Below are 14,596 nucleotides of genomic sequence, written 5' to 3' on the forward strand. Positions count from 1 at the left end.
CGGTCGAAGTGCTCCCCCAAACGCCCACCCTTCCGTAGGCTCCTTGCGTTTCTTTACGCCAGCCAAGCAGAATTGCATGCACCTACCAAACGGGAGGCGCACTCAGCACCAAAGAGAGGGGTCCTGGTGCAATTAGAGGGGATGCTTCGCACCCAGAGCGGGCTCTGCACAGCGCTGCGGACAGCCGCACAGGCTCCAGCCCTCCTTGCACTAGCAAAACCTTGCTGAGGTGTGTCAGCGCAGCAGCAGTGCCGGGGTTTACGGGCACAGCTCGGCCAAGGGCGTGATCCCGCACACGCCCCAGTTCCCAGGCAGGCAGCAGAAATGGGAGCAGTGGGAGGTTTGCTCGCTGCAGTCCTCCCGAGCAGCCTCCCAACGTGAAGCCCTGTGCCACGGCTGCATTTTGGCACAGGGTGGGAGCCCTGCGTGTGCCACAGCCACGTTGACTCAGCCACAGATGCACCCACACAGGGCAGGGCAAAGGGCTGGGCCACCCTGGGGTGCTGGAGCCAAGCAGCCCCTCATACAGTTATTTCAACTAAAAGAGGAGAAATAAAAAAAAAAAAAAAAGAAAAAAAATGAAAGACCACATAAAGCAAAGCCTGAAGGAGATGGGAAAAACATAGGATAAACCCCTCCACCCCCTTGCTCCATCAGGAATTTGGTTGGGTTCATGCTGCAAATCAAGGGGCTTCTGGCTACGGCAAGCAGCTACAGCCCAGACCCCCCCACACCAGGCACGGGGTTCTCCTTGCACCCAGTGAGATTTTGGACACCTCCCGCTTGCACGCAGTAAAATCTCCACTTTGCCAAAGAAAAGTCCAGTCTGGCACCTAGGCTGGGATCGGGGTGGGGGGGGGGGTTCAACCCACAAAGGTTCAGAGGGAACACAGCAGGGCCAGATCCACGCTGCAGGGCTGGGGCACGCTCCAGCCAAAAGTAAGAGGCTTCATTTATCCACCTGGGTGAGCAAATCCTTCCTGCCAGAGGACATTTTGCAAGGATGCAACAGGGACAGAGACCTTCATGTAGCCAGGAAAGGACCTGGAGGAAAAGCAGGCAAGCAAACTGCTTGCTGTGGTGGCCAGCACTTAAATAAGCAGCTTGCCCATCAATGGTTATTGACCCCAGCTGGTCTGACCCCGCAGCACCCCCAAGGGTGCACAGATGTGTACCCAAGCAAGGGGCACAGATGCCTCTTTTGCAACAATAAATGGTAACACGAAGGTCTCATGCACGAGCAAAACCATGCACAAGCAAAACTGCACAACCAAAACTGTGCTCAACCAAAACAGTGCACAACCAAGGCCGAGCAGAATGAAAATCACACCAAAAGCAAAAACTCAGTGCCCGGTGCAACCCCTTCCCAAGCACCTTCCCAGCACCTACCGTGCTCCTGCCCTGCCTGCGAAGCTTTATGGCGTGCGTAGCAGCATGACTCGAACCAGCCTGGTGCTGTGGGCGTGCACGCAGCTCCGTGCCTCCCGACGTGGGGCTGAGCACCGCGGGAACGGAGACGTTCTCAAGGAACTTTAAATATTTGGAGTTTAATTAGCCTTGTAAACACACCGCGTGCTTGCAAGCAGCACAGGACAGAACTGGTGTTTGTGGAGGGAGGGGGTTTATTTAGAGCGCACTTAATAGAATCACTCCACATGAGTGTATATACGTGTTTATGGAGGTGCACTGGGAGCGATGGAGCTGGTCCGGGGATGCCCTCTGCTGGCATCCTCCTGGGGAATTCTGGGGCACCTGCTGCAGGAAACCCCGTGCATTTTTGCAAGGGAGGCGCCGAAACCACGGAGCAGCATTGCCCTGGATGAAGGCACTGCTCCTTGAGCCCACCTCCCACTGCATCGCGCAAGGGCACAAGGAAGCAGCCGAGCTGGGTTTGCTTGGCGGGTACAAGCTTGAAAGGAAATCCTGCACCCCCAAAATGCCGCTGCCATCCCGTACTTGTTAACCAGTTAACCATCCTGCCCGTTTCATCATTGCAAATCCTGTTGTGATGCAAAGCTCTCCAGGAAGAGATGAAGATGGGGCCTTTGGCTGTGTGCACCAACCAAACAGCCCCATGTTATTAGAAATTTAAATTATGCCTATTGCGAGGGTTGTTTTTTTTTTTTTTTTTTTTGAGTGAACAGGGGTTATAGCACTAAATGCTTTCACTTCTTTATCTTTGTTGTTTCCCCCCACATCTTCCAGCTGTGAAAATGGCAGCAAAACGCTCCTCAAGCCCCACCTGCCCCCAGCACCTCACAGGGGGCGGAGGGCAGAACAGATCTGATCCCCCCCTCCTTGAAAACTCAGCCTACACCGAATGCACCTCGTGCGGCTCCTCCAGCAGCACGGTAAAGGTGCAAGAGCAGCACGAAGAGGGCCTCGCATTCACCGCAGCAGTGGTGAATCCCGCAGGCAGGGCATGCAAATCCCCCCTGCGCACCCGTTCCCACGCTGTGCCCAAATCCGCCCCCTCCCCGGGGCACGGCGGTAGTGCTGCAGCGTGCTGGGGCTATTTTTGCAGCAAACACTCCCCCACCCACCCACCCCCTTCCACTTTTTGCAATTGCTGCAAGTCCGGGGATGCCCCAAATATCACCCGCTGGGGATGCAAAGCCTGCGGCCGGATCCAGGAGGGGATGCCAAAGCCCATCCGAAGCCATGCGAGGTGAGCTGCTCCCCGTCCAAGACGCCCTTGGGAAGTAACAGGCCTGACCTGTTTTTCCTTATCCCAGGAAAAACCAGTCTAACCCCCGACCTGACGCAACCTGTGCTGCCGCCTTTACCAAAAAGGGGAAAAACCCTCCCGAATTAACAATTCCTCGAGTAAACCCTATCCAAGCTCCCCCAGCAGGCAGCCAGCCGAGGCGGGTGTAAAAAGCCCTAAAGATAAATGAAACTTCATTTTCGGCGTGAAACCTTCCCCTTTACCCAAAGCCTTTATAACCCAGCTGGAGTTTCGAGGGAAAAAATACATTTTTAGGGACAAGCAGCCAGCAGCCCTCTAATCACGTCACGTTGGGATTGCGTCCTGGAAAGCCCTCGAATAAACCAGGTCCCCCACGCTCCTGCAAATGACATTTTTAATTTTCATTTCTGATTCCTATCGGAATTAGAACAAAGCTGCCCCAAAATGGGCCACGCCACTGCCAGCCCCCCCATGCATGAGATTTTAAGGAAAAAAAGCCACCACTGTTGCAGGCTGTCCAGATGCAAGCACGTAAATAGGAGGGGAACTTGGCCCCGGCACCCGGGATGCACGCCGAAACCCATCCCAGCAGCCAGGGCAGCATCACCGCAAAGTTATTCCTCCTCAGTAAACGCCTTTCCCAAAGCCCAGCGTTGCACCGGCTTTTCAATGATGATTTGACGGCGTTTTCCTGCTTCTGTTTCGCCTTTGATCTCCCAGACCGTGCCTGGGACCGGCAGGCGCCGCTGCGAGATGCGGCGCGGATGATTCAGTAAGCAACTTTATTTTTCCTTTTTACACCCCTAAAAACCTACTTCTCTTGAATAACACTGAGGTTTTGCTGCCGCTTTGGCCTTCTGCGGCATTTTTGCAAGTGCTGCAGATGGCAGGAAGCAGGAGTCGTTGCCCACCACCGGCCCCTGGGACCAAGTCCCAAAATTGCACGTGCATCGCAGCCTGTACGGCACTGGGGCCGAGAGGCTAAAATGCAGCTGCTGAGGAGGGTTGGGGCAGCTGCGTGCATCTTCCCTCCTGCAAGAGCTTTACAAAAAAAAAAAAGGGAATCTTTCTGTTGGGAAAAGAGGAAGAAAAAAAAAACTGCAATAAAGAGAATGAGTGCATTTTCCCTCCTGGAAAAAAAAATAAATTAAAAATCTCATTGCAAGGAGGGGAATGAGTGCATCTTCCCTCTGCAAAAATACTTGCTTTGCAACAATGGGAATAAATGCATCTTTCCTCTGCAAAAAGTCTTTGCCATAAAAGGAACGAGTGCATTCTTTTTCCATGGCAAGAAAACTCTTTGCAGTAAGCGGAGTGAGCGCATCTCTGCACCTGCAAAAGAATTTCTTTACAACACAGTGAGCACGTGCATCTTTCCTTGGCAAAAATGAAAGGAAATGCATTCCAATAAGGGGGGTGCGTTTTGCAAGAAGTGGTGTGCGCCTTTCCTCAGGGGAAAAAAAATAATAATAAAATATCTTTGCAACAAGGGGAAAGCGCGATGCCCTCCCGGAGTCTTCCTGCCCTAAAGATGGAGCTGTGTGTGCACAGCCGGACTTCGCAGCCTCTTCCTCTCCAAAGCGGTTTTTTTTTTTTTTTTTTTTTTCCTGCCCGTACATGTGTTTCTGTTTTGTATTGTAGCATTTGTTCTGGCGGCTCATATTTACATTTTAAGTGCATCTGGTGGGTGGGCGCTAGGGGAGGAAAGGGAGGAAAAAAAAAAAACAAAAAAACACAACCTCCTTTTTCTGCAACAGGAAACACCACCAAAAATATTGCAAAGGCCCCGAGTTGGTGCTTTCTTTATGCTGCACCCTTCGCCCTAAAACAGGTTTGCAATCGTGCCGAGGGGGGGTGGGGGGCGGGGGGGGGGGGCACGAAGTTGGGGGGGCGCGGGAGGAGGAGGGAAGGGGGGGCTAAAAAAAAAAAAAAAAAAGAGAAGGAAGGAAGGCGGATCCACGTGGTTTAATGGGAGACAGACAGAGATCCCATTGTTCAAAATCAATAAAAAAAAAAAAAAAGCAGGGGCAGACAGAGGGGAAGAGACGGAGCCACCGGGGGGGGGGGGGCGGCCCGAACTGCTCGACCCGGGGCCCCCGCTTAAATTTTTTTTTTTGCGCCCCTCCTATAAAATTCCCCCCCCCCCCCCCCCCGACCTGGCCGCAAGCAAAAAACAAAACAAAACAAAAGAACTACCCCCCCCCCCAAAAGTAGCAGCCGAGTAGCCGAAAAGGGCTGGAGGCGGCAGCGACACAAGCGGGGCCCCCACCGAGAGCGGGGGGGGGGGGAAGAGGAGGGGGGGTCCCGCTGCCCCCCCCCCCCCAGCGGGCACTGCTCCCCTCCGCTTTCCTCGGGGGACTGGGGGGGGGCTTTTTGTCTCTGGGCCCTTTTCATTTGGGGGGGGGTGGGGGGGGCGGCTTTTATTATTTTATTTCTTTCCACCCGCAGCTCCGGTACTGTAACCTGGGGGGTGCGACCGCCCCCCTTACAAACGACCCTTTCGAATCGCTCCTTTAAAAACCCTGCTTTGTAACCCCCCCCCTTTTTCAACCCCATCGTCGCTAATCGCTCCTTTGCAACCCCCCCCTCTTGCAACCCCCCCTTTGCACCCCCCCGTTTGCAGCCCCCCCTTTACAACTCGCTGCTTTGCTTCGCCCCGTTTTGCAACCCCCCCCCCAGTTGCACCTCCCTTTGCAAATCCCTTTTGCACCGCGTTTGCAACCCCCCCCTTTTGCAAATCGCCCCTTTGCACCCCCCCCTTTTACCACCCCCGTTTTTACAAGCCCCCCCTTGGCAAATCGCTCCTTTGCACCCCCCTTTGCAGGTCGCCCCTTTACACCCCCCTTTTTACCACCCCCCTTTTACCACCCCCCTTTGCACCCCCCCTTTGCAAATCGCCCCTTTGCACCCCGTTTGCAACCCCCCCCCTTTGCAAATCGCTCCTTTCCACCCCCCCCTTGCGCCCCCCATTTGCAAGTCCCCCCTTTGCTCCCCCCCTTTGCACCCCCCCATCCCCTTACGCCCCCCCCCAAACCTCCCCCAGCCCCATTCCGGGGGGGGGGGGTCCCCCGGCGGGCCCGGGGCCGTCTCTCCCCGCTTTGTGGCGGCCGCCGAGAGCTTGGGGGGGGGACGAGGAGGGGGGGGGGCTGGGCCGGGCCGGGGCTGGGGTGGGGGGGGGTTGGGGGGGGGGGGGCCGGGCCGGGCCGGCGGCGGCGCTCGGCGGGTGACGGCGGCGCTCCCTCGGCAGGCGCCATGCCCCGGAGGAAGGCGGCGGGGCCGCCCTGGGAGCCGGGCCCCGGCAGGCGGCGGCCCGGGGCGGCGGCGGCGGCGGCGGGAGGGAGGCGGCGGCCGCGGCCGGATCGCGGCGGAGGAGGAGGAGGAGGAGGTGGAGGAGGAGGAGGAGGAGGCGGCGGCGGCGGCAGCAGCGGCGGCGGCAGCAGCGAGGAGGAGGCGCCCCGGGAGCGGCGGCCGCGGGACGGGAGCCCCGGCGGGAGGCGGCCCGGCAGGCCCGGGGGGCCCGGCCCGGGAGCCAACGTCGGGGGTCCAGGGCCCGGCGGGGCGGCGCGGGGCCAGGCCGTGGTCATCTGCGAGCCCGAGCACAGCAAGGAGCGCATCGTGAGCGGGGCGCGGGAGGGGCCCCCCCCCCTGCTCCCCGCTGGGCACCCCCTTCGTGACCCCCCCCTTCGTACCCCCCGCGTCCCCCGAGAACCCCCCCGGCACCCCCTCTTTGCACCCTCAGTGCACCCCCCCTTTGCACCCCCCCTTTGCACCCCCCTCTTCGTACCCCCCTTAACGCCCCCCCTTTGTACCCCCCCTTTGCACCCTCAATGCACCCCCCCCTTTTGTACCCCCCTTTGTGCCCCCAGTGCACCCCCCTTTGCTCCTCTGCACCCCCCGTGGCAGCTAATGCACCCTCTCTTTGTGCCCCCTAAAGGACCCCCCCTTTGCACCCCCCAATCAACCCCACCTTTGCACCCTGCATTGCATCCCCGTATGCACCCTTTGCACCCCTACGTTGCACCCCCTAATGCACCCGTCGCACCCCCCCTCTTTGCACTCCCATCACCCCCCCAAAGTGCTGTCTGCACCCCATCTTTGCACCTCCGTGTTGCACCCCCCTAAACTGCACCCTCTTTGGACACCCCCCCCCCCCCCCCCCGCTGCACCCCCTCATAGCACTCCTTACTGACCCCCCTACTGGACTCCCCCCGTTGCACCCCAGTGGCACCCCTTCATCGTACCCTCACTGCCCCCCACTGCACCCCTTCACACTCCCTTCCGTGGCACCCCGTAATGCACCCCCTCGGTGAACACCCCCTTTTTGGCCCCCCTCCTGGCACCCTTCGGTGTCCCCCGTTGCACATCTGCCTTGCAGCCCCTAATGCACCCCCCCAGTTGCACCCCTTTACTGCACCCCGTCACTGCACACCCATTACATCCCCAGTGCACCCCTTTAACGGGCCCCACTCGCCCCGTTGCACCCCTTTAATGCATCCCTTCATTGCACCCCTTTTAATGCACCCCCTAAGACACTTCATCCCCCCCCGCTGCACCCCAATAACGCAGCGTTTCATTGCACTCCCCTAGAGCACGCCTCATTGCATGCCCCCACCTCACCCCCGCTAGGAAATATCCCCAAATTGTACCCCTTAAATGCATCCCCCAAATCCCATCCCCTTTACTGCACCTCCAAATCGCCCCCTTGCCTGCATCCCCAAATCACTGCCCGAGGTTGCACCCCTTAAATGTGTTTTGCACCCCTAAAGTCACCCCCCCTTCATTGTGCCCCTTGACTTCTGCTTGCAGCTTGCCCCCCCTTATCAAAATCACTTCATTGCCCCCCCGAAGGCTGCATCCTATTTGCATCCCCTAAATTGCCCCCCAGCTCCCATCCTCAGATTGCACCCCTAATGTGTGCCAGTGGGCGGGGTGCAGGTTCCCCCTTTTTTCCAGCACCAGGAGCCCCCCCCTCCTTTGTCCTAATTCATGCCAAAGGGAAGTCCAAAAATAGCTTTTGGGTTGTTTTGTCAGAGTTGACCCATTTGGGGAATTTTTAACCCAGCGCAGCGGTGAGAAATCCCATGTGCAACGTGGGGGTGCGTGCACGTGCGGTGCCCCCCACTTCTGCACCCCCTTCCAGCCTGCCCCCTCCCGCTTTGCATTTCAAGCACGCTGCTCCGCTCCCTTTTTTCCCCTTCTCCGCCTCATTTTGGGGGTTCCCCGGGCGGGCGCACGCAGCTGAGCACGCGCTTTGAGGTTCCCGCGCGGCCGCCCCGGGCAGGCGGCTCCACGCATGCGCCCCAGGCAGCCCCCCTTTATTTTGGGGGGGGCCTTCCTAGGACCCCCCCCCCCCGGCTGCAAAGCCTGAGGTGCTTTTACACCCCGCATCCACCCGTCTGTCCGTCCCCACGCCCTGTGCTTTTCCTGCCGTTTATAGCTCCCTCTAACTTCGTTTGCTGCAAAAAGCAGAAACTGCAAAAATCGGTGCGAGACCGGACCCGGGTGGGTTTAAACGAGTGGTTTTAAGCCACGCTGATTTTCTTGTTCCTTTTGCAGCCCTGCGTATTTTCCTTCCCACCCCATGCATGGGGAGGCAAGCTGGCAGCAGCTTTTTTTTTTTTTCTTTCGCAAAAATAATCCACTTTTTTTTGCATTGAACCTGGAAGATTAACCCTTTGCCCCCCGCCCTGCGCAGACAGCTCATGCTGCATGTGCTCTCCTCTTTGTGGCTCTGCCTAGTGTCGCGGCATCCTTTTAGACGGGGAAAAAACGTAATTACTAATTAACCAGCACTGGGCGTTGTGCAGATCCCTGCTCCTTCCTGCAAAGAGCAAAACCCCACGTTTCAGACCCATTTGCCAGTGGGCAAGGAGGGGGAGCCAAGAAAGGGGAGCGTTTTGCTCCTGTTCCCTTCTGGGGGTGCAGCAGGGGCTTTAATGTCAAACTGCAAAAAATCTCCCTCGTCCCCCTACCATTTAGCTCAGAAATGCAGTTTCGATTGCAAGCCTGGATGCAAAATAAGGAAGGAATGGGAGAGCACTTGGAAGCTGGGATGTTCTGTAGACTTACCCTACCCCGCATGCAAAAAACCCCCACGAGATCGAGGTGGCCGCGGGAAGGCTGATGAATTCTCCCTGCCCATTGCAGAAACTCGAGGGCTCCAAGTGCCGAGGGCAGCTCCTGATCTTCGGAGCCACCAACTGGGACTTGATCGGCCGCAAAGAAGTGCCTAAGCAGCAAGGTGAGCAAAGCGCACTGCTGCGGCCCGCGTGTGCAGCACCGAAGCTGGCGCAGAGCAGCCCCAAAGCAGTATTTAATGCCGCGCGCCCTCTTTTCTTGCCTTTTTCCCACCAGCTGCATATCGGAACCTGGGCCAGAATCTGTGGGGGCCACACAGGTATGGGTGTCTCTCAGGTATTCAGGTGCGGAGCGTGGTGTCGGGACCGTGCGCGGCTCACAGCCTCCTCATCACCGCCGAGGGCAAGCTCTGGAGCTGGGGTGAGCGAAGCCCCCCAAAAAAACGATGCAAAACCTGGCGGTGCCACGCCGGGGGGCTTCGTCCTCCCGGTTTGCAGCCCCCAAACCGCTCGTTCTCGCTAGGTCGCAATGAGAAGGGGCAGCTGGGCCACGGGGACACCAAGCGCGTGGAAGCCCCCAAGCTTATCGAGGTGCTGGGCAGCGAGGCCATCGTGCTGGCAGCGTGCGGCCGCAACCACACGCTGGCTCTCACAGGTATGGGAGAAGTTCCCGCTTCCTGCAAAATGCCCTAAAACGGCCGTGTTTTCCCGTAATTTGACTTTTTTCCCTCTTCGTGGCTTGCAGAGAGTGGCTCCGTGTTCGCCTTTGGGGAGAATAAAATGGGGCAGCTGGGGCTTGGCAACCAAACGGATGCTGTTCCAAGCCCTACACAGGTAAATCCACTCCTCTCGATGCTTTCCCCTTTTTTTGAGGGATGAAAAACACCACGTTTTTGGTTTTTCATTGAAAAAGCCCCTAGCACAGCCCAAACCCCTGTAGGGTGCAAGGGCTTTCCTATTGAAGATGCAGCTGGCTTTGAAATTGGGTGGATAAAGCACAACGTGGAAAAAAACATTTTTCAAAAATTTGATACAAATGTTGAAGGATTTGGGGGTTTCCCCATGCCCACCAGCCTAAACCTCTACCCTGGGGGTCGTCTGGTTCCCTTTTTCAGGTGAAAACCTGGGGCTTTAGGTCTGGATGTTCCTGGAGGTGAAAACTGGTGGCCAAAGAAAAGAAGCTGGGGTGGGGGTGAGCTCCCGGAGGTGTTTCCTCCCGCAGGAAATTCAGCTTTTTGCCTTTTTCTTGACTTTTTATCCCCTTTCTGCTTCTGCAGATCATGTACAATGGGCAGCCCATCACCAAAATGGCCTGTGGGGCCGAATTCAGCATGATCATGGACTGCAAAGGAAACCTCTACTCCTTTGGGTGCCCTGAGTATGGGCAGCTGGGTACGGTAATATTTTGGGGCCTTTTTTTAAAGGTTTGAGCTATGATGTGGGGGGGGGGTGGGGGGTTTCTCTGCCTCCCTTTTCCCATCTGTGAAACGGTGAAATGGAGCTGGTGCAGCAGCAAAGCGCGACCTGCGCCGTGCTGCTCCCCTGTAACGCCAGCAAAAGTAAATCCCAAAGTGGGGTGCAAACCTAAAACTGTGAAGGGTTTGCAAGCGGAGAGGGGATGGCTTTGTAATGCGGTGCCCCTGCACAGGGCACAACTCAGATGGGAAGTTCATCGCCCGCGCGCAGCGGATCGAGTATGACTGCGAGCTGGTGCCGCGCCGCGTGGCCATCTTCATCGAGAAGACCAAAGATGGGCAGATCCTGCCCGTCCCCAACGTGGTGGTGCGGGACGTGGCGTGCGGGGCCAACCACACGGTGAGGAGTCAGAAATAGGATCCTTTGGGTTTTCGCACCGAGGGCTTTGCTTTCCATCACTGCATCCTTTTTTTGCAAATTTGTTATTGCGGCAAAAAAAAATCCATCCCTTCCTGCTGTTTCCCCCTGCTTCAGTTTGTCTTACTAAGCTGTGGCTAAGCCCGTACCTTTGGCTTTTTTGGTGCTGGGGAGGAGCAGGAAGGAGTGGACAAAGGCTGGGGTGCCAGTCGAAGATTCAGGCCTCTGTACCCACGCATCCCCTCAGCAAACCCAGCTGTGACCTGCAGTTGCCCACTCTTACTGTTTGCAGCATGCATTTAGGGATAACAAGTTTGCGGTGTGCTTTTAGGGATAAAAAGTTTGCGGCATGCATTTATGGACAGAAATTTGCAGGGTGCATTTACAGGTAAATTTTTGCAGCCTGCGTTTAAGGAAAAGTTCTTTCACCATGCATTTAAGAATAACGGTTTGCAGCATGCACTTAAGGATAAGTATTTGCAGTGTTCATTTATGGATACAGATTTGCAGCATGCATTTAGGAGGAAATGCAGTGCACATTCAAGGATAAATAGTTACAGCAGGCATTTAAGGATATAGATTTGCAGGGTGCATTTAAAAAGATAAATATTTGCAACATGCATTTACAGATAGAGATTCACAGGGTGCATTTAAGGATAAGTACTTGCAGCACGCATTTATGGATAGAGATCTGTGACGTTCACTTAAGGACAGATTTGCAGGGTGGGTTAGGAGGAAATACTTGTGGCATGCATTCGAGGACAGATTTGCAGCATGCACTCAAGGACAGAGAATTTACAGTGCGCATTCAAGAATAAATAGTTGCAGTGTGAGTAGGCTCACACTCTGGCAGGGTGTATTTAAGGATAGAGAACTGCAGCGTGTGTTTAAGGGTGACGCTTGCAGCAGGCGTTGCAGTGTGTGCTGCAGTGCGTGCAGTCGCTGCAGCTTTCCCTGCGCCGAGCTGCCCGGCTCACCGCGGATGTCCCTCCGTCCCCAGCTCGTCCTGGACTCGCAGAAGCGTGTTTTCTCCTGGGGCTTCGGCGGCTACGGGCGGCTGGGCCACGCGGAGCAGAAGGACGAGATGGTGCCGCGGCTGGTCAAGCTCTTCGACTTCCCGGGCCGCGGGGCAGCGCAGATCTACGCCGGCTACACCTGCTCCTTCGCCGTCAGCGAAACAGGTGGGTGGCATGCCCCAAGCCCCTAATTTTGGCCTATTCAAGCAAATCTGCCGTTATTTACATTGCCATGGGGATGCTCGAGGCGGGAGGCACGGACCTGACCGTGTGTTTTCATGGCTTGCAGGCGGCTTGTTTTTCTGGGGTGCCACCAACACCTCCCGCGAGTCCACCATGTACCCCAAAGCCGTGCAGGATCTGTGCGGCTGGAAGATCCGCAGCCTGGCTTGTGGGTGAGTGGTGGACCCCCCAAATCTCCTTTTCCTGGTGTTTGGCGTGCTGGGAGGGGGGGGGGTTGCTGGGACCGCGGGTCACTGCCTTGCACCCCACTGTAGGAAGAGCAGCATCATCGTGGCGGCAGATGAGAGCACCATCAGCTGGGGGCCATCTCCCACCTTCGGAGAGCTGGTAAGGACTGACCAGCACCCAGCCATCCAGCACCCAGATTTACCCATCCCTCCCCCTAAATCATTTGGTGCAGGGGCTCTGGGTGTTGTGTGTCGTCCCCCCCCCCCCCCCCCCCAAGCTGATTATTTAGGGGGCGTGCTTGTGTTTTGCAGGGCTACGGGGACCACAAGCCCAAGTCATCGACGGCTGCCCAAGAGGTGAAGACCTTGGATGGGATCTACACGGAGCAGGTGAGCAGGGACCCGAATACGTGCACCCTTGGGTTCTTCCAACCCATGGGAGTCTGTCACCCTTGAGATGCTGTCACCCTTGGGCTACCAAACCGTGGGACAGTGCCACCCTTGGGTTGTTCCCACCCGTGTAATGCTCCCAACTGCTGCCACCCCTGCGATGCTGCCACCCATGGGCTGTGCCTACCCACTGGGTGCTGCCACCCACTGGGTGCTCCCACCCATGGGACGCTCCTCAAGCATGGCCCCGTATAAAGAACGGGGGTTCCAAGTCAGCAGGAAATGCTTTTGCCTCAGTTTCCCCTTCTGCCCCCAGGTGGCCATGGGCTACGCCCACTCGCTGGTGATCGCCCGTGACGAGAGCGACGCCGAGAAGGAGAAGCTGCGCAAGCTGCCCGAGTACAACCCCCGCACCCTCTGAGGGGCCGGGGGGCAGCCGAGCCGCCCACCCCGGTTTTCCAAGCGATCCGCGGTTTTAACTACCTGTTCTCCTACAATTTCCAAAGCGTTGGGTTTTTCCCTCAGCACCACGGCCAAGACCTTCCCCCGTGGCTGTTTGAGTTCCCATCCCAACCCTAGCAGGACCTTTTGGCACATCCAGGCTTTTTCATTGTTGTTTTGTTGGTTTGGTTTTGTTATTTTTTTCTCTTTTCTCTGCTGTTTCGCACAGAAAGGAAGGTGCCGGGTTCGCCTGAACAGGTGTCCATTTTTTTTACTATTCTTTTTCCTTTTCCTAGCCACAAATTTCCCCACAAGCACCCAGCTGCGGGCTCAGAGCAAAACTCAAGCAAAACACCGCAAAATGCCTTTTTGCCCTGCAATATTGCATTTTTTTTGGCATTTCTCCCAAGCAGCCTCCACTTTGGGTGCTGTAATTGTGAGGTTCTGATCCCCAGCATCCCTTTTTCCCAGGAGGATTTAGGGACAAGCCTGTTGTCCCTCACTCTCGGGGGACAAAGCGGGTCCTCTCCCCAGCCCTGCATCATTTGGGGGCTGGATGCCCCCAAGCCACCTGCCCCCCGCTTTCGCGCCCCCCAACGCCCCCCCCGCTGCCCATCCCAGGGCGATCTCAGGTATGAAGAGCGGGCCCTGAAGCGTCATGCAAGCTTTTCCCTTTTTTTTTTTGTTAATTATTATTATTTTTATTATTATTATTATTTCCACTGCCTGGTATCTGCCAAAAGCCCCTCCTCAGGCAACGCTGTGCACTGTGCTGGAGAAACGAGGTGCCTTTATACGCAGAGCCCGGCTCTGCCTCCACAAAACCCAAGGGTGTTTTTTTTATTATTATTTTATTTTATTTTTTAGTTTTTAGGGTTTATTTTGATTTTTTAAAATTCCTTTCCACTCTCCCTGGCAGGTCGCTGGCGGTGCGCCACGTGGCCCTGCGGGGAATTTTGCAGTACTTTATGGAAAAAAACGAATTAAAAGGGGGTTCTTTATGTTTGCTTTGGGGTTTATTTTGGGGTTTGTTTTGGTGTGTTAGAGTCAAAACTTCCAGGACAGGGAGAGCAGCAGGGTGGAGAAGTTGGATATTCTGTTTTCTTGAGCAATACTAGCATTTGCTGCAAGTACCCAGCCCTTCTGAAAATGGGTGGTGAGGAGGTGGGTGCATGCAGCACCCCACAACGGGGCTTTTCTAGCCTTATCCCCCAATTTTTTCTACCTGCAATGAATATTTCAGGGTCATCACCATCAGCTGCCTACCCCAAATGGGTACGAGGGGATGCTGCGGACTGTGTCATGATAGGGGTGGAAAAAACAGCAAAACCCCCACTTTCACCCCCCAAAAGCAATTTGGGCTTGTCTTGCTTTTACACAAAATATTTGAGGCTCGAATCGGTGCTCCTGGTAATGTTCTCCCCCATGTGCCGCCGTGTCCTGGCAGCGGGCGAGCGAAGGAGGAGGCTGGAAGAATAAAATAATAATAAACCACGAGGCTCTCGGAGCAACGTTCCTTTTAGGTGAGACGACAGGTTCCTGGTTTAGTGCTGTAATTGTCCTCTTCATGTTTTTTTTATATTTCTTGGAGTAAATGTTTAAATAAACGACGTCATTGTGTACACCCCCTGGCTCTGCTCCTCGGCCCCGATGCACACCCCAGTCCCAAAGGTTTGGCTGGGAGCAGGGAGTGCAGCCTGCAGAAGCACCCCTGAGTACCCTGTCCTGGCATCTCCCCAC

The 14,596-nt window shown here is 56.1% G+C and overlaps 1 protein-coding gene across 1 annotated transcript; it reads left to right on the top strand.

Moving 5' to 3' along the window:
• The first annotated feature begins 5,941 nt into the window (after positions 1 to 5,941).
• On the top strand, positions 5,942 to 14,480 carry RCC2 (regulator of chromosome condensation 2). Its single transcript, XM_035567846.1, has 12 exons — positions 5,942 to 6,304; positions 8,837 to 8,930; positions 9,044 to 9,187; positions 9,290 to 9,421; positions 9,512 to 9,600; positions 10,044 to 10,158; positions 10,415 to 10,581; positions 11,600 to 11,780; positions 11,905 to 12,010; positions 12,113 to 12,185; positions 12,338 to 12,415; positions 12,732 to 14,480. The coding sequence occupies exons 1-12, from the start codon at positions 5,942 to 5,944 to the stop codon at positions 12,834 to 12,836; spliced, it is 1,647 nt and encodes a 548-aa protein (XP_035423739.1). The 3' UTR covers positions 12,837 to 14,480.
• Positions 14,481 to 14,596: the final 116 nt, after the last annotated feature.

The sequence above is a fragment of the Cygnus atratus genome, chromosome 21 (genome assembly GCF_013377495.2).
Source record: "Cygnus atratus isolate AKBS03 ecotype Queensland, Australia chromosome 21, CAtr_DNAZoo_HiC_assembly, whole genome shotgun sequence".
Classification (NCBI taxonomy): domain Eukaryota; kingdom Metazoa; phylum Chordata; class Aves; order Anseriformes; family Anatidae; genus Cygnus; species Cygnus atratus.

Bases quoted from the DNA above. Each gene is read 5' to 3' on its own strand.
- RCC2 (XM_035567846.1), top strand. From the start codon at position 5,942: ATGCCCCGGAGGAAGGCGGCGGGGCCGCCCTGGGAGCCGGGCCCCGGC. The intron at 10,159-10,414 runs GTACGGTAATAT...GCCCCTGCACAG, and splicing joins CCCTGAGTATGGGCAGCTGG to GGCACAACTCAGATGGGAAG. The intron at 11,781-11,904 runs GTGGGTGGCATG...CATGGCTTGCAG, and splicing joins CTTCGCCGTCAGCGAAACAG to GCGGCTTGTTTTTCTGGGGT.